The sequence below is a fragment of the Syngnathus acus genome, chromosome 12 (genome assembly GCF_901709675.1).
Source record: "Syngnathus acus chromosome 12, fSynAcu1.2, whole genome shotgun sequence".
NCBI classification, from domain to species: domain Eukaryota; kingdom Metazoa; phylum Chordata; class Actinopteri; order Syngnathiformes; family Syngnathidae; genus Syngnathus; species Syngnathus acus.
Genome location: NC_051097.1, coordinates 8,356,818 through 8,384,382, shown reverse-complemented (window position 1 = coordinate 8,384,382; position 27,565 = coordinate 8,356,818). Strand labels below are relative to the sequence as shown.

Sequence of the window (27,565 nt, the reverse complement as noted above, 5' to 3'; positions counted from 1 at the left end):
GACAATCAGCCTGTACAACCGGTTGTGTTTGTAACGGCTACATGTAATAATTGACACGTCCTTTTGTCTTTGTTTATGCACTTGTACTTTACTTTGATGTTGTATTTATTCTTCCATGCATGAAGATGGGCGTAAATAAATTACCCGCTCGTCAAGCTGCAATATCTTGCAATTGCAGTGTTGGACCAAAGACGTGAACTGTTTTCATGTTTTTTTAAATCGTTGTTTTGGAAGTATAAATGACAATTTCAAGGTGTTTTTCTGTGTACCTGTGAATAACTGTAATTTGATAAATACCGTTTAAAAATAATCTGTTCATTTATTACCATTGTCTTATTTTAAACGTACCACTTATTTCACTTATCAGACACCGGTGAAAATGCATATTGTTGTTGTAATACTACGACTTAAACACTAGGTGGCGACAATGACTAAAGAACTGGGGGGGGGAGTGACCTCAATTCCTGTCGTGTTCAAAGACGATTAAACTACATAATTTCACCATTTGAAATTGTATTAATATTCAGACATCCGTTCCAGTTGTAAACTTCAAACGTCAATTAAATCATCGTAAGAGCAAAACTACACCGAAAAGAATTGTATTTATTTGATTTCAAATTAAACGGGCCGAGCCGTGACAACTATTTCGCTCAGTCATCTGACGTCCCACGTCCATGAACGCAACCTTGTGTGGAGTCCACCCCTGGAGCTCAGGCCTGACTACCGACTCCACCCATCAGTCAACCCCAAAGCGAGACAGGCACCCCTGGGCAGGTGTCCACCTCACTCCTCGGCGTTACGTTTGGAAATTAGCTTGTTCCGTTTCCGAAGGAGTCCACGCCTTGCTTTGCGGTCATGATGAGAGGAAAGCGGGCGTGTGAGGTGGAATATCATCGTCGTAGTGGTAGTAGTAATTCACCCTGTGTACCGAGCTTGTTGTTAACCCCTTGGAGGTGTTAGCTGGTCATCTGTATGTTTTCTTTTTTTTTTTTTTAACCAAAATACACAATCCATCCTTAATTAATTTACTCGGCGGACGAGGAGGAGCATCCATCCCACTTTTATTACTTGCTGCGGGCAACACGGACTGAAGAGAGAGCGAGAGAAACACGGGCAGGAGTCAACATGTTCGAGACAAGAGGAATCCCCTTCGTCGTTCTCGACCTCGTCTGCCTTGTTTTAGGTATGTATATGCTTCTCTGGGTCCAATTAAGTGGATTTGTGTCTCGATATAATCGGATGGGACGATTCAAAAGTCGCAATAATAATCGTGGTAAGGCTGGTTTGCATTGTATGCAAACGTCTCGTCTGCAAAGTCACTCCAACGGGCGTTTGGGGGTTAAGAACAATGTTGTTTTTAAATTTATATAAATAAAGTCACATTATTTAAAGAGGAAAAAACATAAGAATAATGTTAAGACAATGCAATCAAAGTCAAAGTCAATGCGCACCTTATTCCTGTGATATTACAAATTTCAACTTTAATCTTGTGATATTACACGTTTCGTAGTAATATGACTTTTTTCTTTCATATTTTTGTGATATCATCTAATTCAAATTTTCTTATTCTGATAATGCTGCAGTTTTGTTTCCGTCCAAATCATTACTGATACTTTTTTCTTGAAACTATAAAGTATAACTCCTTTAATATTTCGCACTACGACATAATTTGTTGCAGGAATATTAATACTTTTTTCCACAAAATATTCCAACATTTTTGCAGCCAAAATCATACATTTATTTTGGTAATATTTTCACTTTTTTCCTTCCTGTCATTGTACAATTCAGTTTTCTTCATGGAGCACTTAATAATAAAAAAATTTTTTGATGAAAATATAGTTCTTTGAAATTGAGCACCACCTCCCCAGAATTGATTGTTGTCATGCAGCCTGTCCCTTGGCTAAGCTAGAATGAATCAGTGATTTTTATTTTATTTTATATATACAGTACGTATGTGACGTGATTAATGAGGGGGTGCGGGCTTTCAATGATTGATTGATTGATTAATCCAAATGGTGACTCATACTATCTTTGTAATGGATTGCAGAAAAGCTTTTTATTGTGACTGACTCATGTCGCAAACTCTACCAAACATCTGCTACACACACTCACACACACATACACACACCCTGCTTCTGCGTCTCTCTTAACTTCCCTGGCATTTCAGCTGCCACATCCAGTCAAACGCCAACAGCTGAAACGACTGTCTTCCAATGGGTCATGCGCTTCTTTTATTCGGCGGAGAATGCGTTCCTCAGTTAAGTTGAATTGAGGCCAGCCAAAGATGGCGAAAAATCAGTGCAGCGTTTCCACTGGGACTTTGGACCTGCTTGCATAAGAAGCTTTTTCTTGCTGGTCTTTTATCAAGCGGCAGGGCTGAGTTGACAAGCTGATCTTTCTTATTATGTCACATATTGTAAAGGTTGATTAGGCCTAGTAATACGATTAATCTTTTCCCCGTGTGTAATAAACACTGACGCAGTGTTTGAATTTGAACACTTAGCCCCTTTGACAAACACGTTGAGCATAATAAACTGGTAATCCAGTGGTGGTTGAATTGGTGAGTTTAATTGTGAAATTTTATTCTTGCAGTGTTATGACTTCTTTTTTTTTTTTTATCTAGTTTATTCCGAGTGATAACAACAAAGCTAATGATTTATGTAGTGCTTGTTACACATTACACGTTTTGTTCCGCATTTTCCTTCCGTTTGACCATGTTGTCCTCCACAGGAGGCCTGCCCCTGGCGGCCTTCAACCTGGGTAAGATCCGTCCCTACCAGAGGGGCTTTTTCTGTAGCGACGACAGCATCAAGTACCCTTTCCACCACAGCACCGTCACCTCCACCGTGCTCTACACGGTGGGCTTCTCGCTGCCCATTAGCTGCGTAAGTAGCAGGCCGCATCGAGCAGGGACGCCGCGAACCGAACAAGTGCATGCGGCTTTTCGCTCATTCCGCCTTTGACGCTATCCAGATCCACACCAGATCTTACTGACCCTAGATGACGAGGATGTCCACTTAATAACTTAAAAAAAGGTCCGAAAATTACAGACAAACCAAAATGGCCGACCACCTGTAATTTTCATTGCTTAGCATCTTATTGATTTTCGCACATACTTTAATAATGAACACGCGTGTCGTGTGCTAATATTTGCTAACGCTATTTTTATATGTTTACATTTGCTAATACTGTTTTTATTAACAAAACTGCACTTTCAACCCAAAATGGTGAGCAATGGCCAAAGTATGACAACTGACGCTCAGTCGCAAACAGGCTAACGGTTAGCCGCTAACCTACACTTATTCGGTGACTCCCACATCACTCACTGGACAAGTCTCCGCCTTTTAAAGCCACACACATTCAAAGTCACAGATACTACAATGTACTATCGTCAATTTAAATTACAGCTCAAGCTGGACTAACAACACAATTTTTACAACAAGACAGCACTTTAAAACTAAAATGGCCAAATAGCTGAGTATTTGCATGCAGGCCAGACTTCATTTTGACCAGACACACTGGTGCCTGCTGGATGTTAATATTTGTAATACTCGCATTTCCTGGCGAATCACCAACAGTTACCGCCAAGCTCGGCCCACAACCTGTGACAAAAACTCACAATTTTCGCAATGTATCGTGTTCTGTCTGTCTAGTTTGCCTGCTTCCAATTTGGTAGCAACAGGACACATCTCGAGGACGTGTTTGTCAATAAACGACACCTCGAAAACACCTTAAAAAGCCCCGTGTGTTTTTTTTTCTGGCTACAGCTTGCGTTGGATTGTCAGGAATCTTTTTCTTCACATGAGTCACTGCTCTTAATCATCCCATGGAATATCCGGAATGTTCTTTTTGGAATGGCCGCGGAAGCTTCCTGACTGTGTTCCATATGTCTTTTTTCATCTCACGGGAAGTCCATGTGATCCCTCACACTTTCTAAAAAAAAATCTTTTGGTTTGTCGGACCTGAATGGAGCTGCAGGAAGTGTGCGCACCATCTAACGACTTCCTTCTCTTAATACTAACGACTAACATCAGCAACTTCTCAAGGCATTCGGCCAGGATGCTGCGGCGGCCTCTCTCGTCTCCTGGAAGACGCGACTACAGTGTTGCATGATGGGAAGCGCTAATCTAATAAACTGTCATTTGTTTTTCTCTCTCTCTCTCTCATTGCTTCTCTGCTAGTTGGACTCCCGTTTGCAATACTCACCTCGCAACACAAACCGTTCCGCCGAGGCTTTTTCTGTAACGATGAGTCAATCAAGTACCCGCTTAAAGAGGACACCATTTCCTATCAGTTGTTAGGAGGTGTCATGATTCCTCTCACAATACTCACTGTAAGTGCATCCCCGCTATTCTTTATTTTATTTTTTTGGGTAATCTTGATTTGCTGTTTCATTACGTTTCTTTAGTTACATCTTAAAGCAGTGGTTCTCAAACTGGGCTCTGCATAATTAGACTATTTAAAAAAAAAAAAATGCATACTACATATGGTGGCCAGTACACCAATATTATAAAAATTAGCAATTTTTTTAAATATGGTTCCATATTTTGGAGGAATAAATGTGTCATAGCATAAATGCTATGAGGCGTCCTTAGTTCTGAAAAGTTTGAGAATCCCTGTCCTAAAGCTGTGAACTAACTTTTTCCCTGCTAACGGCATGTTCACAAATGGCTAATCTTTTCAAGAACTAACATCCAAATGACGTCCAACTAATATTACTCAGCAAATACTGACATTTATGTTACGAGGCCTTTTGAGCTAGAACGGTATTTGTCAAATTATTTTTGTCTGGAATCCATTAAACTTCATTATCAATAAGGATATAATTAAGTGGATACAAATCGATTAATTGGATTTTTCTAATCAGTAGCAACCTGTCTTGGTCAAGTCAGGCTAAACGAGTTAACTGCTTACTAAATGGGCTGTTTTGGAAGTTGAAGCAGAAAAAGGAAAATAAAAAAATGGTGTATAAAATAGTTTGAAATTGAAGATTAAAAAGTACATTTTGATTTAAAATAAAAAATGTACAACTACAAAGAAGCACGGCTTCCAACTTTAAGTGGACATCCTCTCAGTTAGTTAACCCTCAGACTTCTTTTTTTTTTTACCCTTTAACTTATTCATAAATTGTTTTAGATTAGTAGTTTTAGTTTTGTACCCTCCATTTCCCCAAAAATGTAACCCTTCAAATTCCAATTATTAGAATATCCTATAATTGCCTCTATCATGAATTCAAACCATAAATACAGCACAAACTCTGATCCGGAAATACGTCATTAGAATTTCCTTCCTGTCAACAATTCCCCATGATTATAATGAACAATTTCATTTAAAAGGTCTAACATAATCAATGACATGGTTTTAAATGTGCCTTTTTGCTCTGTGTTGACAGATGATATTCGGCGAGTGCCTGTGCGTGTACCTCAAGCGTCTGCAGTCCAAGTCGTCGTACGGCAGCTACGTGGCACGCGTCTACAAGGCGGTGGGCACCTTCCTGTTCGGCGCCGCCATGAGCCAGTCACTCACCGACATCGCCAAGTATTCCATCGGCCGTCTCCGGCCGCACTTCCTGGACGTGTGCAAGCCCAACTGGAATTGTTCTGTGGGCGTCTACGTGGAGAATTTTGCCTGCACCGGAAATCCCACCATGGTCAATGAGGGCAGGTGAGCATTTTACAATTAAATCATTAGCTGTATTAAGTATAAATAAATCACAGTATTAGAAAAATATTAAAATTCAATTCACTTATTTTTGTAATTTTTATTAAACGTTTTTTCCACCCAAAAAAAATGTTAATTTAACAACTTATTCGCATGCCTAAAATTATTATTAAAAAAACAAATCTGCAGACAATAAAAAAAAAATGAATCACTGCTTTGTTCTAAACTTTGAATGTCGTTTAATTCAATGCCAAAATTTAGAACTATTGTTTTCACAAAAACTGTTTGCAAGTGTCTAAAATAAGCATTTTCTTGGTAATTGGAGAAACAATAACGCTCGCAAATGACATGAAGTACAACACACTTTGTTGGGCACGGTAGCACTTTGGTTGATATATTCGTCCTACGGTAACTTAAATAGATTGAGTCAAGTGGTTAAATGTGACCTTTGGGGGGAAACGTGAGTATGCGCATTTGTGTGTGTGTGTGTGTTTTATCAGCAATGAGCAGCAGGAAGCGCTCCCTGGCAAGAGGATATGCAGCTCCTATTTCCAAAGCAATCCCACGTTGCCTCCCTTCTCTTTAATATCAACCGCAGCTATAGTGAAAAGGGGGGATACGCGTCAATACAAAGCATCCCTTCCTGGACCTTTTCCCACATTTCCAGGGTGTGGCCGGCTGACTGTTTGTGCTTGCAGGAGCCGAGCTTCCTCCCCACCCTCTCAACCTGCAGTTTGCACACTGAATAATAGGTTTAATGCGTCAAAGCATCAGCTGATTGTAAAACGGCGCTAAGCCTGGAAGCAGGGCCAGGGATCGTCTTACTGCAACGCGACTCCTCCTGTGCCTCCTTTCGAGTCTGTACAGTACAACAATGTTGTATAAATAGTCAAATATTAAGAAAATAACGGAGATTGAAGTCTGCTGCTGTTTGTCTGGATCGGCAATGTTTGAATGTCATACAGGTCGTATTCAATAATGGATTGTCAATGTTTATCTTTCCATCACAGGTTGTCTTTCTATTCCGGCCACTCTTCCTTCTCTATGTACTGCATGCTGTTTCTGGCGGTAAGTATTCACAAAAAGGATGTCTACTGAAAAGAGGAACTACTTGCTGAGCTTGTGTGGTGATTGTAAACATGAGAAAAAATACGTTATACTCCAACTTCCTTTTTTTTTTTTTTTTTTTCCCCCGGTGCGTCATGTCAGCTGTACCTGCAGGCCCGTCTGCGCGCAGAGTGGGCTCGCCTGTTGAGGCCCACAATCCAGTTTTTCCTGATTGCCGCCTCAGTGTACACGGGGTTGTCACGTGTGTCTGACTATAAGCATCACTGGAGCGACGTTCTCACTGGCCTCCTACAGGGGGCGCTCATGGCAATCCTAGTGGTGAGTTTCTCACCACTCTCGAGCAAATTTGTGTAAACAAAGCCTAAATTTTTGCATCCCTGCAGGTGTTTTTCGTGTCCGACTTTTTCAAGCAGCCCCGGGAGGCCCGCAAGGAGGCCGACATCCCCCACACCAGCCTCCAGGAGACCCCCACTAACGGAAACCACTTCGAAAGCCCAAACTGAAACTTCAATCGCCTGCTTGTCGAGTCGACGCACCTCAAGCCTTCTATTTAATTTTATTTTATTCAAATGTTGTCTTTTAAATATGCTTCGAGCGAAGCCTGCCGAGGAAGGACGCCATTTTATCTACTGATAAAATACCGGTGGGAAGATTGTACTGCATGCACCCACCGGTGAAAGGAGGGAGGTGGGCATAGAGGGCAGTGGGGGGTGGAGACCACTACTGTGTTTAACCTGTGAATGTAAGCTTGCATTGTGCATTTCTTTACTGGGAGGCAATCTGCTTAAATCTCCCACTGAGGTTCATGTTGAGGTTATAAACAACTACTGCGAATGTGGCAATTCTTTCCTGTGATGCCTCCATGTGACTGATAAACTAATGCTGCCGCCGCTGCTGCTGCTGCTGCATCCCGTAAACAACGCTGACAAAAGTAGACAACTTAAGCCCTGGAGAGGAAAAAACAAAAGCTAAACCCACTAAAGTACACTTGTGTCATCTGTATGTCAACCACACAGACATTTATTAAAAAAAAAAAAAAGTCAAATATGTACAAATGTCTAAAACAAAAGCAGTACAAATAAAGCCATATTGTGTATTGGAAAATGAAATATGATGTGAAGATGTGTCATCTTATTATCATCAATTTGAAATCAATGGTATTGGATCAGGGGTTACCGGGATATCAAATGGATGCCATGAAGCCGCCGAAGAGTTGCGATTACAAATAGAGACTGGCAGCAAACACAATGTCCCTCTTAATCTTTGTGATTCCTGCAAGGAGACAAACAAAATCTGATTAACTTTTATTACCTTTATGTCATCATGAACTCACTGCTTGTGCTATAAAATTTTACTTATGTAATCGAATAATATCTGATAACCGCCAGCAAAATAAATCACATTGTGTGATAGATAGAAGTATTCATCAAATGATTAAATAATCGTGATTTTAAATCAATGTTCATCCATTAAATGACTCGACTGCCTCTTTTGGAAATTTCATGTGTATGTGGGGGAAAAAAAAAATAAATCGATACATATACAAAACTCAATTATGTCAAGACATCGTATAGCCTAGTCCACCTGTCTCAATACTTTTGTCTACTTTACCTTCTGCAAACTTGTTCTCAAGCTCTGTGTTTCCGATGGCTTTGGCGGCCGAGCACATTTGCCGTAGCACTTCTTCCAGACGCCGCATGCAGCGGATGATGCTTCCTAAACAGGACACGCGCACACAGCAACAAGACACAAAAATCACATCAACCACACCAACACACAAAAAAAACAGCAACACACAAGAAGAAGCATATGTCAGTATTTTAGCCCAAAGGGGCCAAGCCTTGCAGGGAGCGTGAGCGCGGCGTTGCCTTCGAAAACGTCGGTCATCTTGCAGATCTGCGCAAAGGTGGCGCCGTTGGCCCACGCAAAGACCACGTCCATGAGGTGAGGCTTGAACGAGCTTAGGTAGGTGTCCTCGTCCACATCCAGCTTGGCGTCGGCCGACACCTTAGCGATGCGTTTGGCGCACTCCTGAGTTGCGCCGCAAGAACAAGTGTCAAGTGAGCGACTCGTCACCCCGGCGGCGGGATCTCGTACCTGCATTTGTCTGAGGGGGGCTGCTAGTTGCTCAGTCAGTTTTGGCATCTCGCTGGCCTGCAACAACAAATCCAAAAGGATTAGTAAACTACTTGACACTCTGTAAGTGCACTGAAAGACATTCAGCAACATTTTGTCACACTAATTGATGCCATAGTTGATAAATGAATTCACGTGGACACTATTTAGGAAAGAAAGTTCCGTGTACATTTTCCTGGAAGACGAAGCAGGAGAGCAGCGCGGTGGCTTGTTCCACCGTCAGGTCGTTGAAGAGGCCGTTGAACACCATCTCTGTCAGCAGAAGCTCGTCAGCGCTAGACACCAAAAACAATTCAGAACATCGACTCAGTTTTAAGCTAGCACAGTCAAACGCCATTTGAAAATGACAGCCGGGTTCTAACCTGCTGATCTCACAAGCCACTCGTCCCTTCACCTCGATGACGTCGGAAGGGCTGGCGAAGCCGAGGCGTCGTAGCACTCGCTTCCGGCACTTGAGCTTGTCCATCTGCAGCACGGTGCGAGCCTTCTTCAGCTCGCGCTTGGCCGTGCGTACGTCACCCGCGATCTGAACCAAACAAATATGCTTCGTTATTCTTCAAGCAACTCACAATTTTTTTTTAAATTGCTTTTACATGGGGAAGAAATATGTCAGTGTTCATAACCTGGGGATAACTTTTATGACATGCGGTGAAGAAAAACATTTGGGAAATAATTGCTTCACCAGAGCTTTCTTTTCACAGAGCGAGTAGACGGCCTCCAGGTTGGGGTCGCTGTGCAGCGGGTGCGAGTACATTCGGTGCTCGAAGGCCTCCACCTTCTGGATCACCTTCTTCAGCCCGGCGTCCTTGATGCCCATGTCGTCCACGGGGTCCAGGACGGGGATGCCGTCTGGGAAGCGCTTTTGCACTTCCTGCGTTTCAAATGTAAAAAAAATGCGGGCATGATCAAATTTATGTCACAGAGTTATAAATTCTGAGGGGGGGTACTGATACCTGGATGGACTTGAGCAAGAGCTGGCGGTTGTCCAAGGGTCTCAAGTCTTTGGGGATGTAAAGACGCACAGAGCTGATGGCCGTCAGCAAGTGAAGCATCACGGGTACCACCTGCAATCCATGTGGCCATGATTAATTCCATTTTAAATCAATTCGACGTTGGTGCTAACGAGGTTATGCGGTGCAGTGACGGCGGGCGTAATGGATTTCACGGCTGCCAGCAAACCAAGAAGGTCAACACGGTCACATCAACAGCAAATTGATACCGGAAAAAGCAAATTTCTGACATGGAACCATTTTGGAAGAGGAACCGTGAAGCAGAAGTGCTAACCGCTCAAGCATCCATGCTTCTTTTTAGGAACTAAATCCCTATTAGTCAGTCAAATTCGCAAATAAAACAATTCCAAATATCTAAAAATCTTCATTTGATACCTGCATCTCTCCGGTCGTACCCGGCGCGGCGGGTTTGGCCGCTTCCGTGGCCGCCTCCTTGACGCTATCCTTGCTGCAGTGCAGCAACACCTCGGCCACAAAGAGCGGCTCGGCGTCTGTGCTGATCTGCGTGCCCCGGGGAAGACGCGTGAGAGTGGCTTTCTTCGGGAACGCCACCACAAAATCGAGGCCTCACCTTCACGTTTGCCTTCTTGGAGAAGTTGACCACCACGCCCCAGCCGAAGTCTGCGTCTTCATTTTTCACCTGTGAGAGAGCGACGGAGAGGGTAAGAGAGAGTTCGAAACTGAGCAAGCAAGATCATTTGACACCTTGACGAGGCGCCCGGGTTGCAGGAAGGGCAAGCAGTATTTGGGCTTGTGGATGAACTCCAGGATTTCCTTCCCCAGTTTGGCCAGTTGCTGGCGGATCTTGAAGTAGGTCACCACGCTCTCCTCGTTGGGGATCCTGATAGCGTGGTACTCCGTCTCCAGCTTCTTAATTCCTGCGTGGGGGGGGGGAACGGCGGTCGTTTCGAAACGAGTCTTTCTGCATTTTAACGGAGGAGGCCGACGAGCTTACTCTCGACGACGCCGGGGAGCGCTCGGTAGTGCTGGAACTGGTAGAAGGATTTCTCCAGCATGTACTCGGGGTTGATCTCCTCCACACGCAGAAGGTTGAGCACCATGTTGTACGTCAGGTGGAAGGCGCTGTTCAGTGGGTCTGCCGAGCCCTGTGTGACATTACCGGTTATGTCAACTATGGTACCCGATGTTCAATGTTTGGTAACGATTTGAACAAACTTCTTTTTCTTTTTACCTTGAGGAGCTGTTTGCCCACGGACGGACTCATTTTCTCGTCCGCCATGAAAATAACAATGCCTCTGTCATCCATTCCTCTCCTGCCCGCACGCCCTGACATCTGGATGTATTCGCCTGAGGTGATCTGCAGACAACATAGACACAGGCAACCCACACAAAAATGTGAGGAGAGTTTGTCCTGGTTGGTTTGTTGATATTGCGCAATAACATTAACTACACGCTCGAAAACATTGTAGTGGAGCGGCTCGCATGAAAAATTAGAATAACCAAACTACTTTACAGTCTAATAGATACTTATAATGGATCCTTTTTAGAATTGCATGGCGGCCAAGAATGTCCTCGTGTTGCCGTGATTTGTTCTGTCAGGCATGTGACGGGTCGCTCATGATGGAAAACCATGTGTGTGTGTGTGTTAAGGCGAGTGCCTGCGTGGAGCTTTGGCAGCGTTTCGCAGCACCAGATGTTCCAGATGAGCTTCTTGGAAGGCAGATCTCATCTTGATTCCTTTCCCTTCTAGCTTGCGTGTGTCTGTGTCACATTGACTTGGAATGTGTGTGTGCGCGCGAGTGTGTGTTTTGATAAACAACACGTGGCTCTGTATGCACTGAGTGGCGCGGAAGACATTCACGGCCTTATAAAGTCTTTTTAAAGAGGCTGCTGTGTTTACGGGTTACGATGAGTGGATCACATCTCACGTTCACTTCGCTTGCTTATTATGGTTCTTCAGCAGCAGTGGACCAATTGTCCAGATTTCTTTTTAAATCAGTTTAACTTGTTTTGTAATTATAATTACCCAGTTGATAAATAAAACCATTTTTAAAGATTAAATGTAGATTTGTTTTAAATATACATACTTTTGGAATTACAGTGGACCCTGAAAAGTACGTTTACAGGATGTGTGTGTTTGGTGTGTGTTCTTACAAAGCGGTGATTCTTGCCATCAAACTTGCGGGCGCTGGTGAACAGCACAGTGCGCGCCGGCATGTTGATACCCATGGCGAATGTCTCGGTGGCAAACAGTGCCTGGAATGGCGAGACGAAAGTACGGTGAAAACAATCCCGCTCCAATCATCCGCATCATAACTCCGATGATGTCGTTACCTTGATCAGGCCTTCCGAGAAGAGGATTTCGATGGTCTCCTTCAGGATGGGCAGAAGACCGCCGTGATGGATGCCGATTCCTCTCTTCAACAGCGGCAGCACGTGCTCCACCTGACCGCCACCATTTTGTTAGAAAAATCGCATGGATATGACGCCGCCATTTTAAAGAGTCTCACCTGAGGGAGCCTCTTGTCCTCATCTGACAGGCAGTCCACCGCGTTGTTGAAGACTTCCTCCACGAGACGCTTCTCCTCTTCTACAGTTAATGAAGGAAAGCAAAATAATATAGCGGTGCCTTTGAAACAAACTAGCTTTACAAAGTGAAATTATTTGAAGTACTGTACTATCAGATGTTGAGTCAGCTTGGCCAGATAATTTGGCAGTAAAATAAAAATCATGCGAGGCCTCTTGCATAATCGTTTTTTTTCCCCCATTGCAAATCTTGTTTGTTCTCACAACATCATAAAACAGAAAAACCATCCTTTGGTGTATTGTATCACGTCTTTGGCAGTGTGGTCAATGAGGGTCGAGGGACTCGGCCGGGAAATATTTTCCCACATGAGGACTTTTACGAGTGCTTGTTTCCCCCCCCCCGTGAGATGTTCAAACACAGTATGATTTCATCATCAGATAGGATAATGCGTAATTATGTTATTTTAGTGGAACCAAGAGGAGCATACCCTTGTTAAAATCCAGCTTGGCCACCTGCAAAGCATATGCCTCGCATTCCTTCTTGCTGAAGCTGAAAATGATGACAGGCTGGAAGTTCCTCTCCATGATCATCTTCACGATCTTGAACACGCTGGACGGACCTGAGGACGCCCACATTTGTTTCCACCGGATTCAAATGTTGGCATCTTTGACGCTCTCGTCACCTTTTGTTCCCCCTTTGCGTCCTTTGGGGTCCCACTTGCCACCCGCATTGCCACTCCCAGAATCCCCCGAGTCTCTCAAAACCTGCATGGCCGTATTGAAGTTATCTTCCCTGAAGTCCCCCTGATGCAACAGAAATATGATTTGAGTCCAACGAAATACATGAAAATAATATGTAATTAGGACTGAGCCTTCAAGGAAAAGTTACGTAAAAGTAACACGAGTGCTCGCTTACGTTCTCATCCACCACAAGGTGGAGTCCGTCGCCCCCTGCTGGGAAAACGTAGTGCTGCAGCGGTGTCGGTCGGTAGTCTGTGTACACCACATGGCACGGCTGCGAGAAAGGTGGCAACGCGCCTTGTGAGTTGACAGAACGCCATCTCTGGACTGTATACTGGATGTATAATTAAAAATGTGCTTAGTGCCTGCTTATGAAGGTGACATATCCACTCAGCAAATTGCCTAGCGTTGGGGATGGTGGCCGACAGGAAGACGTAATGCACGTTGTCGGGAAGCAGAATGATGGTTTCCTCCCAAACCACGCCACGCTCTAATAGAACATGGACAGGCGTCAAACCAAAGTTTGCAGATCACACCTAATCAATTGGTTTTCCTTTCACACACCGGCATCTCTCATGTAGTGGATCTCGTCAAAGACCACCCACGCCACTTCTCTCATGATCTCTGAGCCACGGTACAGCATGCTCCTCAGGATCTGCCATGGCAAAAGGAAGGGGGGGGGGGGGGGGGTCAGTTTGACATGCATCACATAGGTCACGAGGGTGACGCACCTCTGTCGTCATGACGAGGCAAGAGGCGGTGGGGTTGATGGTGACGTCGCCTGTCATCAGGCCCACGTCTTGAAACTCCTCGTACATCTCCCGATACTTCTGATTGGACAGCGCTTTGATGGGGCTGGTGAAGATGACACGCTGCTTCTCGCGGAGGGCCAGCGCAATGGCATACCTACGAGGAGAAGGATGGTTGAAAAAGACTACGCCGCAGAAAATCAATGATTTGAGTAAATTGGGGGTCCTCACTCGGCGCAGACAGTCTTGCCGGCCGAGGTGTGCGCAGAGACTAGCACCGACTGGTTGTTGTCGAGGCACAAAATGGCCTCCTGCTGGAAGGGATCCAGGATGAATGGGTACTCCTATTAAGACAAAAACCAGTTACTGTCTGGTTTCCATTTTTCTTCCAAGGGAAAATATTTTTAAACAAACGTAAATATACCTTTGCGGCATTTCCAACTCGAGGTCTGAGAGGTTTATATTCATCACTGGCAGGCAGAGCAACCTGTCAAGGTAAAGAAAATAATCATTGTTAACAACTTTAAAAAAGGCAATAAATCCATTAGAATTGCATTACTTGCCTCATGCGAGCATCCCTCCGCCGTCTCCACTGGCTCCACTTTGACTTGGGGCATAAATTCTGCAAGACTGAGGTCAAATAAAATATATTACAGTCAACCTAAAGAGTGTCGCCATTTTGGATTTCATTTCGCAATTTGACGTCCTGCAACAGCAGCAGACTGGCGAGTCGTTGTCAATTAAACATCATAAATGAATATATGCTCACTTTAAGTCATTGGCAGCGACCGTGTCGAGGCGAGGTTTCTTCCCGATGCCCAGCTCCTCTCCTCCATCACTATCCGGCGACTCCCTCTTGGACTTGCCAGACGAGCGAGCATCTGTGTCATTGTTTAACTCTGCTGCATTCCTGAACAACAGACAATTTCGTCAACATAGCAATGATATGTTCATTTATAACGTCTCAAACATGAGCTAGCAAGCCATTTACAACACACGTGAAGCTAGCTTCCCAAGACACGAGTGCTTCTCGTCTTTGAAAAAAGAGCGAAAGCAAAAGCAGGACATTAATAAAACATAAAAGTTCAAAGTTGGTATTTTACACTGTGTCTAGAGCGACTGAAGCCGGCAAGTTCTTGCTCGTAGTTGGCTTTTGTTCGTCGTCAAATACGCTGAATAAATCTCCGAAGGTGTCCGCCATGATTGTTGGAAGGCGCCTTTCCCACAATGCAACGCGAACATTTACGTCATCTACGGTAGCCGTGTGGCTCTAAAAAGGTTACTCAACGCTCGCGACCTGAATGCGAGTGTGGTGTGGTTAATACACTTTAAGGCACGCTTAAGGGTCATTTCTGACCGTGGTTGGCCGAATGGGTGGTAAGAAGAAGAAATCAACCCCGCCGGTGGTTGTTGTTACCGCGGGTACCCCGGCGGCATCAGGCCGGGCTAGCGTTCCCACTGTCGGGAACGGTGCTACGGACGAGCCGAAGAAGCAACCGGGAAGCAGCAAGCTGAGCAAAGCAGCTAAAGACAACAAGCCTAAAGGTGATATTAAACATCCGTTATCCGCAAACATAGTTTGATTCATAATATATTTGCAACCTTATTTAGTTTCAGGAGAGTGACAAATATTAAAAACACTCCCATGTCATGGGACTCGAGTTCCTCACCTGCACTATAATATTAATAACTTGGCATCATTTGCAGGTCCAAAGACCTACAGTCTGACCAACACTGCCCAAGTGGATACAGGAGGTGTGACGGACAAATCCATCCTAAAAGTAAGTGGGATTGACACATTTGATGTGTTCCGATGCACCTCTTAATAATCCGTGTGGGGATGTGTCTGCTTTAGGTTTCCATCCAAGCAGATTTGGAGAAAAAGATCATAAAGCTGATCAATGACTTCCGGCAGGAGAATGGCGACAAAGGGCCAGTGTCGGGCAGACTCACCAACAAGAAACTTTTGGTGAGCCTTATTGCACGAACCAGAAAACACCAATTTTCCCGTAACAATCTGCTTTTTTTTGCACATTTAGGATTTGTACACAGCCCTGCAGAAGTTCAACTTCAAGCGGGAGCATATCGAGGAAGCCATGAAGAGCAGCGTGCTCTACGGCGGCGATCTCCACTCTGCCCTCGACTGGCTCTGCTTGAACCTTCGAGATGGTAATTTTGCACATATATGCTTTGAGGTCCTGCTCTGTGTAACATGTTGAATTTGCAGAGGAGCTGCCCGAAGGTTTCAGCCAGCAGATGCAGGAGGAGAGCCAGAGAAGCAGGCCTAGGTTCCAGCCTCCTGTGCGACCCCGAACTCCAAGCCCCGAGCTACCCAAAACGCCCCCTTCCAAAGACACCAGCAAGGTGTGGAGTTAATCGTAAAAACAAGAGGGAGTCGTGTCATGCCATGCATCCAAAACTTTTGTGTGTATTCCAGGCGTCCGTAAAAGATGATGACGCTCGCATGAAGGACTGGATCTTAAGGTACGCCGAGCAGAGCAGCGATGACGACGAGGAGGAGGGCGAAGGAGAGAAGATCTCGCAACGCAACCCGGAATTGGACCAAAAGTTTGATCCGGTATGCAAAAACGATCATTGTAATCCTATTTATTCTTAGTGGTCACTGCCAGTCTTTGCATATTGAATATATTCCGATTTTAACTAAAATTCTATTTGGATTCCAGAACGACAGATATTTGGTCTTGACTGCTCAGCTATACGACGCTAAAGAAATGGCAATGGCGGCCAAAACCAAAGGAGACAAGGCGGCCCAGCGGATGGCGCAAGACCGAATTCGCATCATACAGCAAGGTTCCTAATATTTTGCTGTGCTTTTCAACTAATTTCATGAAATCAACTTTCTGGATTTTTACCTAAATGTGTTAGAAATGAAGCCACTAGAGTCGCACCCTGTATTCAACCCTGCCATTAAAGTGGTGGAGGCACCCCAAAAGGAAAAGATGACGCCTTCTGGCAACCAGGACAAAGATGAAATCGGTTTCCAATTGTTTGAAAAGGCGGAAAAAGAGGCCTCGGCAGACAAAGGTACAACAAACCCACAAATGTAAATACTAGGCTTGTCGTGAATCAGACTATTTATTTATTTTATTTATTTGAATGCTCTGGTGACCACGTTCCCACATGTGCCCTCACAGTCACGCAACAAAAGAAGAAGAACGAACCAAAGGACATTCGTAACTTTGACTACACGGCACGCAGTTGGACAGGCAAGTCCCCAAAACAGTTCCTCATCGACTGGGTGCGTAAAAATTTCCCCAAGAGTCCTCCGCCGGCCTTCCACAAAGTTGCTGCAGGCAGATACTGGAGGTGCAAGTAAGTGATTTTATTTTTTTTTGGTATCTTGGTCAGTGTTGATGGCGGTACATTTTTGTTCTTGACTTGAGGGTACGCGTTCAGAGGACGGAGGACGTCTTGGAAGTTTGTCCCACCATCCTGACCGAGGACAGCATGCAGGCTCAGCATTTGGGCGCCACCTTAGCACTCTACAACCTGGTGAAAGGACAGGTAGCGCTTGAAAAGAAGCAGTATTGGGACTTAGAATTGATCTTGATTGAAATGTTCATATCTTTAGTCGGTGCACCAGCTCCTCCCCCCAACCTACCGGGACGTGTGGCTGGAGTGGCGGGACGGCGAGCAGCAGCAAAAAGAAGAGACGCGCAGCGCCGCCAACAAGCCCCGAGACCAGTTCATCGCCCGACTCCTGACCCGCCTCAAGCAACAGCAGCCCCACCACGGGCTCGAGTCACAATCCGACAGCCCCACCTGGCTTAGCGCCGCCGCAGATGAGGAAGCGGAGGACTCCTGGGAGAGCCTTGCCACCCTTGATATCGTGGAGAAAGGGGGAGGAGATGTGGAGGGGAAGATGGAGGGAAGGGGGGGTGGGAGCGAGCAGGATGAAGCGCTGAGGACGGCAAGAGGACTCCTCATGAACCTCAGGACGTCCCCTCTGGCTCTGAGACTCCTGGTGAGACATGCAGATTAAAGTCCACACACCCCTGCTAAAAAATAATTTTTCAACGTGTCCTTCAAGGCGGACCGAGAGCAGCTTCCCGTCTTCCAGCACCGCCAACGCGTCCTGGAGGCTTTGCAGCGCCACCGTGTGGTGGTGGTGGCCGGCGAGACCGGCAGCGGCAAAAGCACGCAGATCCCGCAGTTCCTCCTTGACGAGCTTCTGCTCGCTGGCGAGGCGGCCCGACCCTGCAACGTCGTCGTCACGCAGCCCCGACGGATCTCCGCCATGAGTCTGGCCTGCAGGGTCAGCCAGGAGCTGGGCTGCCAGGACGGGCCGGGGTCAAAGGTCAACTCTCCCTTCTAGGCCGTTAGCTTCTTTTTACACTTAAATCCTAAAAAAAACCAATTATGTCTTCAGTCGTCGCTGTGCGGCTACCAGATCAGGATGGAGAACCAGTCGGGCGAGTGGACTCGCTTGTTATACTGCACCACCGGAGTTCTGCTGCGAAAGCTCCAGCACGACAGACACCTCAGCAATCTGACCCACATCATCGTGGACGAGGTAACGCAAACGCCGCGGCGAATCCTCTCGATCGTCACGACAAACGATTGACGGCAAATTTGCGCAGGTGCACGAGCGCAGCGTCCAGTCCGACTTCCTGCTCACCATCCTGAAGGACGTGGTTTCGAGGCGGGCAGACCTGCAGCTGATCCTCATGAGCGCCACCGCCGACTGCCACAAATTCTCAAAATACTTCAACCGCTGCCCCGTGCTCAACATCCCGGGACGGACTTTCCCGGTGGAGGTGAGCAGAGTCCAGCACGGGGTCCAATTTCTTTATCTTGTGTGTCAGTTAGCATCATGTTCTGCTCTTAGGTCTTCCATTTAGAGGACATTGTAGAGGAGACAGGCTACGTCCTGGAGAAGGACTCGGAGTACTGCCAGAAGGTCCTGGAAGAGGAAGAGGAAGTCGGTATCGCCGTGACACAAAAAGGCGGAAAGACATTACAACACCAGGTCTGCCATTGTTAGCTCAGATTGTCTTCCGAAAAAGTCGAAACGTCTAACGTGCGCATCTCGGTTTGGGTTGTTCCTCAGGAGGTGATCGTGAGGGACTCGTCACCATGCTGGGATTTAGGTCCCGACTTGGACCACTTCAGCAGCAGGACTCGCCAGGTGCTGCAGTACATGAACCCCAACAAGATCAACATGGACCTACTGGTGGAGCTCATCAGCTACCTCGGTACCTAATTTGGTTCAATAATAGCGTTTAATTCTTTGAGGATAATAAAAAAGAAATGTTGAAACTAATTTTAAAAAAAATAAAAATCCTCAACCTGCCTTTATTAAAAGGCAACGAGTCAATCACCAAAGGGGAAAAAAACTAAATAAAAATGTACCTATTATTTTTTATCATTGAGCAAAAATGGCATTTAAAAAAATAACTTATTTTTTATTATTGAGCAAAAATATAATTACCTATTTTAAAAAGAATTACCAAAATTTATTTTCTATTCTAATTCTATTTTTAAGACACAAATGTAAATTTTAATAATTTTTTTTTTTTGGGCTGCTTGTAGATAAAGCTCCACAATTCACAGCGCTAGATGGCGCTGTTCTGGTCTTTCTGCCTGGTCTGGCTCACATCCAGCAGTTGTTTGACCTGCTGTCCTCTGACAAGCGCTTTAAGGACAAAAACAGGTGATGCAGTTTGAAGAAAACTCTAAGCCACAGTTTTTTTTTAACGCTAAAAATGTATCTTAAAGGTACAGGATTGTCGCGCTGCACTCTACGCTGTCATCGAAGGAGCAGGCTGCGGCTTTCACGTTGCCTCCGGCTGGCGTCAGGAAGGTACTGGACCTTGTAAATAACATTTAATTTCAATATGAGCAGTACAAACTGCTTTTTTTTTTTTCTTTTTTAGATTGTGTTGTCCACGAACATTGCAGAGACAGGCGTGACCATTCCCGACGTTGTGTTTGTCATCGACACGGGAAAAACCAAAGAGAACAAGTAAGCCAAAATGATTGTGCCAGTACGAATGTGAATAATACCCGAATCCAGTAATTGGAATACAATGTGTATGATGTGCCATGTGTGTTTCAGGTACCACGAAAGCAGCCAGATGAGCTCCCTGGTGGAGACGTTTGTGTCCAAGGCCAGCGCCCTCCAGAGGCAGGGCAGAGCAGGACGTGTCCGTAACGGCTTCTGCTTCAGACTCTACCCCAAGTACAGGTAAACTGAAGAAGATTATAAATACCCAAAAAATCTATTTTCTTTATGATGAATTTTTTTTTTCTCTCCTCAGATTTGACTCATTTATGGAATACTCCATTCCAGAGATACTTCGAGTACCCCTGGAGGAGCTCTGCTTGCATATTATGGTAAAACAAATGGTTGCTTCCGCCAAGGAAAAAGTGATTTAAAATATGATTTTTTTTATGTCTTGATTAGAAATGTGAGTACGGCTCTCCGGAAGAGTTCCTGAGCGGCGCTCTGGACGCCCCGCAGCCTCAGTCCGTGATGAACGCCGTCAACCTGCTGCGGAAGATCGGCGCCTGTCAGCCCGGCCGCCACCTGCTCACCCCGCTGGGGCAACATCTGGCCAACCTGCCGGTCAACGTCAAGATTGGCAAGATGCTCATCTACAGCGCCATCTTGGGCTGCCTGGAGCCCATTGTATGACCTTCATTTTGACTTTTTTCAACACGGTTGACGTGGGTAGGGTTAAAAAACAAAGGTTACGTTTCCAGGCGACCATTGCGGCGGCCATCACGGAGAAGTCTCCTTTCTCCACGCCCATGAACAGGAAGGAGGAAGCCAACCTGGCCAAAGCTGCGCTCGCATTGGCCAACTCTGACCACATGACCATCTACAACGCATATCTCGGGTATTTTACAATCGTGGAATAATTTGTTGATGAAGTGATGACTATTTTCTTTCCACTGTTTAGCTGGAAGAATTCCCAAAATGAAGGATACAAAGCAGAAATGTCCTTTTGCCGGAAACACTTCCTCAACCGTGCCGCTCTTGCCACTATAGAGGTAAAAAAAAAAAAAAAAAAAAACACATCCGATAAACTTATAGCTAAATATCGGAACACGACGCAGGACGTGAAGCAGGAGCTGATGAAGATGATGGAGCAGGCGGGCTTCTGCTCATCGCGGCCGCCTCGGCCCCCCGCGGCGTCCAAACCGCCGGCGTCGCTTCTGGCGGCGGCGCTGACGGCGGGGCTGTACGACAGCGTGGCGCGGGTGTTGTGCGTCACCTCCGTGGACGTGCTGGAGCGAGTGGCGTGCTCGGCGGAGACGCCGCAGGGTCGAGCGCAGGTCCACCCGTCGTCCGTCAACCGCAACCTGCAGACGCACGGCTGGCTGCTCTACCAAGAGAAGGTCTGACGTTGACGATTATTATATCGATATGGTTTAATATTAATAAGGGTGTTTAATTTGGCTTCAGGTGAAGTACACCAAGATCTACCTGCGGGACACTACTCTCGTATCTCCGTTCCCCATGCTGCTCTTTGGAGGGGACATCGACATTCAGCACAGGGAACGTCTCATCACGCTGGACGGATGGATGCACTTCCAGGTCCCATTTTCATTATTTCCCAGTTAAAACAAGACTTAAACTCAAGTTAGAATATATGCTAAGTAGCCACTAGCTGAACTTTTGGATTGGACTGACAAATGAATAAAAAGGCCTTTTATATTTTGTTATGATAATTTTATTTTGTACATTTGCTTCGTAGGCTCCCGTGCGCATCGGCGTGATCTTCAAACACTTGAGGAAGCTTCTGGACTCATTGCTGGAGAAGAAGCTAGAGAACCCACGCATGAATTTAGAAGGTAAAACCCAAACACTGTCCTCGCCAGATTGATATAAATCTTTTTTTTTTTCTTTATTTGTCAAGGTGAGAAGACCATCCAAATCATCTTGGAGCTGATTAATTCGGAGAACACGGCGTAATGTATGAATGAACAGCTGGTGCTCACTAAAGATTTTCAATCACGGTAATAATCCTCATAGAAATGTAAAACACGGGAGGAATTGTCATTGCAAACAGTTGTCGTAATAAAGTATTTTTTAATCATCTCAGCGTGCTTACGTGAGTTCGACTCACAAACTGCTCATAATGACGCATAACCCTATTTACCTCCTGATCTAAAAGATCAAGCATGGTAATAAACCAGACGATGGAATGAGGAAATGAAAAAAGGAACCATGAAACCGAAACTAAAACAAAACACAATTTGCGTAGCTTATGTAAAGATCTACTCACAAATTCCATTCAGCAAACTTAAAAGGAAACTGTAGTCTCAAATCCTTTCATTTGTAATCAAACAATACATCAAAATATGAAAATGGAGTGTGATCATTTTCACACGACCTCATGGTCATATGACCATGAGGTCAGAACACGTCATTTCACCGCAACAACCTTGTTTCCTCTAAATCATCACATGAAGACCTGCCATACTTGTTTTCCCATCACCAGGTGGTTAAATTTGTACTTATGCAATGATTCAATTCCAGTAAACAAAGTTAGATCCAACTGAACTGTAGACTATAATCGACAAATACACTGTACAGGATCATTCTTATCTTTTAAAATGGTGGTTTTGTTCAAGTATCAAAGCAAAAAAACCTGTTGAAATTAGGATGGTTTGTTTGACTATCATTATTATGCCATTTTGTTTCTACAACAATGCCAAATTAATCCAATTATAATCTTTGGAGTTATATTTATATTGTATACAATATAAATATTCATAATAATTACTTAAATAATGATTTTTATGTTGTATTTTTTATTTTACAACTATTACAATTGATTTAATCAGTATAGAATGACAAAATGTATAAGAAACAACTCTCAGTATGATGCAGATATGAAAATGTTAACCTACTGTACAAATAAGTGAAGAAGGACTTAAAAATATGTTTCATCATTAAATCCTTCAAATAAATCTTGCAAGATGTTCATTGTTTGCAGAATCATGTGACATTCGGAAACCAAAACTGGGTGGTAACTTGGCAGGCGTCATGACGTCACCAGTAAACACGAAGGCATAGATCTATATCAATATCATCATTGAGCAAATTCGCCCTTGCTGGTATACGTAGAGTGCGGCAGCCATGTTGAATGTGTCACATCTGCCCATTCAAGGCATTATATGGCGGACACGCTGACGTTTCGTAAAATTACGCGGCAACGGTGATCTATGTATCCTCGTGCATATGTCTATGGTGCATACGGAGGAAATTCCACTTCCTTGTCCTGACGTCATCACAGCTATATAAACTCGCAGTTCGTCATTTGTTCGGTATTAGCCGTGTGTTGACTTTGAAACTCGCTGAAGTGCCATTTATTCCTCTTGTTACCTTTGACGGAGACGCGTAGACAAATATGTCAGGCCAAAGTAAGTATTATTTACTCTTACTCATTAATGAGGTCATTCCTGGAGTACATAAAGTTGACATTATTTAATGGACATATATTATCATGGTTTTAGTATTACAGTTTTACTTTATTTGAAATGTTCATTTCATGAATAACAATTTAAGCGGGTGACTTGACTCTTGAGCACTTTTAATACTAGTATTTTTGGGGTTATATATTTCTAATAATTCCTCCTGACTTATTTCCCACTCTATAATGAAATCTTGACTCATAATCATTTTCTAATCTCTTCCAGCATTGACAAGCAGCCCTCCTAAACTTCCGCCCTCCCCAACTGTCAGCATCGGCCGAGAGCTACGCCACATGGGTGACCAGCTCTACTGGACCTGCTGCCTCTTGAAGGCCCTGACCAAGGACCACAAGCCTCTGGACAAGTCTAGTGGTACCTGATGAGGTGACAAGGGTTCCGCAGAGGATGTACGGAGAAAATGATGAAAAAAAAAATCTGTTGGATGAGCTACCTCAGAGGTTGTGGATGCGAGAAGCCTGATTGGGAGGCTCAGCGGCGAAACGTGATTCGCCAAAGCAGGAATGGGCCATCCGAGGACCAGTCTTCACCTGGTGAGAGGATTTTCCATCCAGATCACCACAGAGGAACATTAAATAATCCACAAATGATCATCCAATATATTCACAATTTGCAAAAAATAACATTTGGGGTTGTAAGTTGTGCAGCTGTATAACTATAAAGAAAACTACTAGTTGGCACTCTGGGTGGTTTTTTTTTTTTTGCAAGTATCTATTTCTTATCAAAGAAAGCACCAGAGCAAGATGAGCTAAATTCAGGCACTTAAAGAATCCTTTACTTTATTTTTATGTGGTAATACAAAAGCATACAGAGGAAAGGAGAGATCCCTTTTTTGTACAATTCCGTAAGCTCGTACACATAAAACGACTAATAATCATTAGAATTATTACACAGAGGACGACGCTGTCTTCTTCTGGAGCTACATCTGCCTGTTGCATGCAAACAGCCCTTCCTGCCTTCTTTCACCTTTGGGTGTTGCTGTGCGGGAATGGAAGAACCTAAATGCCACCAAACAGATGAAAATCCTTTTTTGTTGTCTGCCCTGCACCATAACAAAAACAAAACGATGAGGTCCCTTATGTTGATCTTAACTTGATTGGGCCTGTGTCTAGAGATTACGGTTGATTTATGTAAAAAAAAAAAAAAAGAAATTGACCAAGTACAAAATAAAAGTACAAATGTTATCATAAAGACGGTAAATGATCCATTTTTTTAAAACACTGGGTCTGCTTGACCTTTTGCCGCTTTGTGGAATGACTCACTTGTCATCTGTAGCTGCGTATAAAATATTTTACTTTTCCGTATCACGGAGTGGGTTGAACCCCTCCCCATATTTTTGGGCAAGCTACAAAGCTGTGCAAAAAAACACTTGATAAATGGCAAACTACTAGAAGAACAAGCAGATGTGGACACCGGACACCCAATTGTGTAGCTCGTCAAGATGCCGGAAGAAAGAAAATAGAATCAAATTATAAACGTGTATCAGGAAGCGTGGAAAAAGGTCTTCAACGTTAAGCCAGTAAGAGCATTAATTGGAGGTCAAAGGTCAATGTACTCGCACAATCAATTCAGGACACAAGTAGATTGGTTTAGTAGCACAAGAGAGCGCCCTACTTGTACTAGGACGAAGAGCCAACGAGTACATTGACCTTAAGCTCGCTATCAAGGACGTTGACAAAATGTTCAAACGGCTTTCCGAAGTCATGCGCCTCGTGTTTGGCTGAATGTTCCGCATGGGAGCAGGAAGATGACGCTTCCTTCATAGTCACCATGGCAACAGCGGCCATTTTCTCCCTCTGTGTGTATCGTGTGTAGTGTCCGTTCCGTTCCCAATTAAATCAGGTGAAGCCCACCACCAATGAAGATTGCACTGGGATACAAACATCAACATTGACCGCACAAAATGGCTCCCCCTCCCAACCCCGCCGACCTGAATTGGATTGTCTCTTTAGAGTCTCGTTTGAAGTCCTTCAGTAATAATTCAGGGTCCGACTGCATCGCTCGCTTTGAGAAGAAAAGAAAAAAAAAAAAAAAAGAGAACGGATAAGCTAAGAAAAAACAAAACTGTGTTTTTCCTCTTCATTTGGTGAAGGCGGCCACCACGGCCCACATGAGTTCATTGGCGCCAGGCTTGGCGCTCTCCTTCTCGGGCTCCAGCTCCAAGAGCGTGTGCACTCTCTTCATGCCCAGGTCGTACTGCTCGTCGTGGAGCGGCGCGAAGGCGTTCTCCAGGACGTCCGACGAGTGCGCCAACAGGATCAGAGACAGCAATCGCTTGTCCATGCGGAGAGGGTCGTTCACCCACTTCTCCAGAACAGAGTCCTGGACCTTCTTCACCAGCCGCTGACCACAAGAAAAAGACATTTAGAAGGTTTTCAGAGGCTGTTTGATTTGATGTTTAGTTTGGTTTTGCACCTGTTTGATGGTGCTGTTAGTAAGCGGATGGGTAGTCATATCGAAAAGCAGGAAGTTCTGTTTCTCCGTGGTGAGGACGCCTTTCTCAACCAGGTTTTTGGCCAGTCGTTCCCGGACGTTACGCAGCTGGTAGTGCAGCTTAAAGGGACTCCAGGTCTCTCCTGAGAAGACCATGAGATAAAACAAAAAAGTCAACAACAACAAAAGTAACATTTTGGTCCAATTCTTTTTTTTCATCCTCCTTCTCACCGCTCAGTAGCTCTATCCAGCTCTGCACCGTCTCGGGAGGCTGCGTCTCCTTAATGTGCTTCAAGGCCTCATCCAGAAGCACGTCTCCGGTCGGAGCATCGGACTTGCAGATCACCTTAGCAAACAGAAATTAAAAAAAATGGTGACTAGCATATTTGTACAAGGTTGCTCCTATCCTGGCTGAGCAGGAACAACTTGGCCTTTGTACGTCAATGTCTCCTGGCCACACAGAGACTCTCAGGCGTGACAGAACATGGCAGATTGGCCGAGATGGCAGAAACTTGAAAATACCAACATAGTAGTGTCTCTGCAGACTAACCTTTGAAACACTGGTAAAGAAGACTAAACTTCAAATGCCAGAGGAGTCAAAATGATCGTTTGGCTGGAGCCTTCGTTATGTTAAAATTGCATGAAACAGTTGGTCATAAACCCGCACCTTTCTGGAGAGCAGACTTTTCCTCCTCATGCCGCAGGCCTCCAGCTGGAGCCTCCCCCGGAGAGCCAACTCGACGAGCATGCAGCCTCGGAGGCCGGACGAAATGCAGTCGTTCCAGAAGGACGTGTAGCCCTGAAGAAGCGTTCGTTGGGATTCGGAGGAGGCGAAAGGGATGAAGGCAAGGAAGAGGCCGGAAGGAAAAAAAACACCGAAAAAACAAACAAACAGGTCTTCTCGCTGACGTGTTGATTAAGCGAGAGAAAGTCACGTAACCAGTCGCAAGTTGTATTTAAAGTATCAATGTAAGATAATTCACAGCGAATTTAGATAGAAAACACAATGTGAAGTTTTGAGGCCCTGTTGTCACGGTTGATGGTACTAGCTGTCGTTAGGAGAGAAAAACAACAACGAAGATAATGCTAACAACGAAGATAATGCTAAAGTTAGCTTTGTTGACATTTGCTAACGTTCCGTTAGCTCGCGAAGCTAACTAAAAAAAACAGTTGACGGATTTGATGAAAAACAAGCAACTCACCTCTCGGTCCTTGAGGCCCAGGAGCAGCACCTCCTCCATGAGCGTGAGTCGGGTCTCCTTCGAGTCCCCCTTGTCGTCCTCGTCCTCCTCGCCGCGACGCGCGTCCTCCTCATCCGCGTCGGGCTCCCTCTCCTTGTCGGCGGCGGCGCTACGTGTGGCCTCGGTTCGCCGCTGGACGAGGCCCGAGTTTCTCTGCGTCAGAGAGGACATGTCTGGCGCTGCGAAACGGTCCGATCCGGAGAAAAGTGGATGCCTCGAGCGAGCGGGAGGCCGCCCAGCATGTACGCCGAATAGGACAAGTGGTGGAATCTGTGTGGGGGGCGAATGAAGACGGTCGGTGTTGGTAACGTTGGTACTCAGACTTCAGATTGGAGCTTCTTCTTCGGCTTACTCAGTCCACTTCCTGATCCAGCCAACATGGTGGAGAGGGCGGGGAGTGACGTTGTTGAATGCTACCATGACGGAACCTGAACGCATCATTGTTGCCTTCAGGAACGTCAGAAATGCTAAGAAGTACAGATAGAGGTTATTACGATTGCGATTTGATTTGTGATTATTTTCCAAGGTTATCTTCTTTAATCGTCTGAAAATGTCCACTTTTTGTGATTTTCTA

The 27,565-nt window shown here is 45.0% G+C and overlaps 4 protein-coding genes and 1 long non-coding RNA gene across 7 annotated transcripts; 3 read left to right on the top strand and 2 right to left on the bottom strand.

Annotated features, from left to right (window-relative positions):
- The first annotated feature begins 722 nt into the window (after window positions 1-722).
- On the top strand, window positions 723-7,768 carry plpp1a (phospholipid phosphatase 1a). Of its 3 annotated transcripts, none has more exons than XR_005099609.1 (7): window positions 723-1,183; window positions 4,182-4,333; window positions 5,393-5,664; window positions 6,672-6,729; window positions 6,871-7,047; window positions 7,113-7,321; window positions 7,443-7,768. XR_005099609.1 is itself a non-coding variant. In XM_037265435.1 (6 exons), the coding sequence occupies exons 1-6, from the start codon at window positions 1,126-1,128 to the stop codon at window positions 7,230-7,232; spliced, it is 840 nt and encodes a 279-aa protein (XP_037121330.1). In that variant the 5' UTR covers window positions 726-1,125; the 3' UTR covers window positions 7,233-7,768. The 3 variants fall into 3 exon arrangements, 1 of the variants encoding a protein (XP_037121330.1); XR_005099608.1 differs by lacking the exon at window positions 4,182-4,333 and adding an exon at window positions 2,731-2,885 and having other exon boundaries at window positions 726-1,183; XM_037265435.1 differs by lacking the exon at window positions 4,182-4,333 and adding an exon at window positions 2,731-2,885 and having other exon boundaries at window positions 726-1,183; window positions 7,113-7,768.
- Window positions 7,713-15,082, bottom strand: mtrex (Mtr4 exosome RNA helicase). The gene is made up of 27 exons (XM_037265421.1): window positions 14,956-15,082; window positions 14,622-14,762; window positions 14,416-14,482; window positions 14,277-14,339; window positions 14,084-14,196; window positions 13,835-14,009; window positions 13,668-13,758; window positions 13,469-13,593; window positions 13,279-13,377; window positions 13,046-13,166; window positions 12,851-12,982; window positions 12,347-12,426; window positions 12,171-12,281; window positions 11,991-12,092; window positions 11,068-11,193; window positions 10,831-10,981; window positions 10,581-10,753; window positions 10,447-10,515; window positions 10,251-10,376; window positions 9,819-9,929; window positions 9,548-9,736; window positions 9,228-9,391; window positions 9,035-9,140; window positions 8,827-8,883; window positions 8,598-8,760; window positions 8,341-8,445; window positions 7,713-8,001 (listed from the first exon to the last, which is right to left on the bottom strand). Exons 1-27 carry the CDS (start codon window positions 15,051-15,053, stop codon window positions 7,949-7,951), a joined length of 3,111 nt encoding a protein of 1,036 aa, XP_037121316.1. The 5' UTR covers window positions 15,054-15,082; the 3' UTR covers window positions 7,713-7,948.
- A 31-nt stretch (window positions 15,083-15,113) lies between these two features.
- dhx29 (DEAH (Asp-Glu-Ala-His) box polypeptide 29) lies at window positions 15,114-21,919 on the top strand. Its single transcript, XM_037265419.1, has 28 exons — window positions 15,114-15,397; window positions 15,560-15,633; window positions 15,708-15,821; window positions 15,892-16,021; window positions 16,080-16,216; window positions 16,290-16,430; window positions 16,537-16,663; window positions 16,739-16,897; window positions 17,008-17,185; window positions 17,257-17,377; window positions 17,445-17,837; window positions 17,904-18,170; window positions 18,243-18,386; window positions 18,454-18,630; window positions 18,702-18,842; window positions 18,924-19,068; window positions 19,406-19,526; window positions 19,592-19,676; window positions 19,750-19,838; window positions 19,932-20,060; window positions 20,134-20,209; window positions 20,280-20,504; window positions 20,579-20,715; window positions 20,779-20,869; window positions 20,936-21,217; window positions 21,285-21,416; window positions 21,577-21,673; window positions 21,739-21,919. The coding sequence occupies exons 1-28, from the start codon at window positions 15,223-15,225 to the stop codon at window positions 21,792-21,794; spliced, it is 4,143 nt and encodes a 1,380-aa protein (XP_037121314.1). The 5' UTR covers window positions 15,114-15,222; the 3' UTR covers window positions 21,795-21,919.
- A 1,199-nt stretch (window positions 21,920-23,118) lies between these two features.
- On the top strand, window positions 23,119-24,683 carry LOC119131205. The gene is made up of 2 exons (XR_005099610.1): window positions 23,119-23,248; window positions 23,525-24,683. It is a non-coding gene; the product is annotated as an uncharacterized LOC119131205 (long non-coding RNA).
- On the bottom strand, window positions 24,071-27,385 carry LOC119131203 (Golgi phosphoprotein 3-like). Its single transcript, XM_037265434.1, has 5 exons — window positions 26,953-27,385; window positions 26,418-26,549; window positions 25,982-26,096; window positions 25,733-25,893; window positions 24,071-25,660 (listed from the first exon to the last, which is right to left on the bottom strand). Exons 1-5 carry the CDS (start codon window positions 27,160-27,162, stop codon window positions 25,397-25,399), a joined length of 882 nt encoding a protein of 293 aa, XP_037121329.1. The 5' UTR covers window positions 27,163-27,385; the 3' UTR covers window positions 24,071-25,396.
- Between the last annotated feature and the right edge of the window lie 180 nt (window positions 27,386-27,565).

What these genes read in the sequence shown, in the direction of transcription:
- plpp1a (XM_037265435.1), top strand. Translation starts at nt 1,126, where the DNA reads ATGTTCGAGACAAGAGGAATCCCCTTCGTCGTTCTCGACCTCGTCTGC. An exon ending in CCTCGTCTGCCTTGTTTTAG is followed by an intron (nt 1,184 to 2,730) that starts GTATGTATATGC and finishes TGTCCTCCACAG; the next exon opens with GAGGCCTGCCCCTGGCGGCC. An exon ending in CGCTCATGGCAATCCTAGTG is followed by an intron (nt 7,048 to 7,112) that starts GTGAGTTTCTCA and finishes GCATCCCTGCAG; the next exon opens with GTGTTTTTCGTGTCCGACTT.
- mtrex (XM_037265421.1), bottom strand. Translation starts at nt 15,053, where the DNA reads ATGGCGGACACCTTCGGAGATTTATTCAGCGTATTTGACGACGAACAA. An exon ending in TCAGTCGCTCTAGACACAGT is followed by an intron (nt 14,763 to 14,955) that starts GTAAAATACCAA and finishes TCTGTTGTTCAG; the next exon opens with GAATGCAGCAGAGTTAAACA. An exon ending in GCTTCGTCTTCCAGGAAAAT is followed by an intron (nt 8,884 to 9,034) that starts GTACACGGAACT and finishes TTGTTGTTGCAG; the next exon opens with GCCAGCGAGATGCCAAAACT.
- dhx29 (XM_037265419.1), top strand. Translation starts at nt 15,223, where the DNA reads ATGGGTGGTAAGAAGAAGAAATCAACCCCGCCGGTGGTTGTTGTTACC. An exon ending in TCACCAACAAGAAACTTTTG is followed by an intron (nt 15,822 to 15,891) that starts GTGAGCCTTATT and finishes TTGCACATTTAG; the next exon opens with GATTTGTACACAGCCCTGCA. An exon ending in GGCAGATACTGGAGGTGCAA is followed by an intron (nt 17,186 to 17,256) that starts GTAAGTGATTTT and finishes TCTTGACTTGAG; the next exon opens with GGTACGCGTTCAGAGGACGG.
- LOC119131203 (XM_037265434.1), bottom strand. Translation starts at nt 27,162, where the DNA reads ATGTCCTCTCTGACGCAGAGAAACTCGGGCCTCGTCCAGCGGCGAACC. An exon ending in AAAGTCTGCTCTCCAGAAAG is followed by an intron (nt 26,097 to 26,417) that starts GTGCGGGTTTAT and finishes CTGTTTGCTAAG; the next exon opens with GTGATCTGCAAGTCCGATGC. An exon ending in CTGGATAGAGCTACTGAGCG is followed by an intron (nt 25,894 to 25,981) that starts GTGAGAAGGAGG and finishes TGGTCTTCTCAG; the next exon opens with GAGAGACCTGGAGTCCCTTT.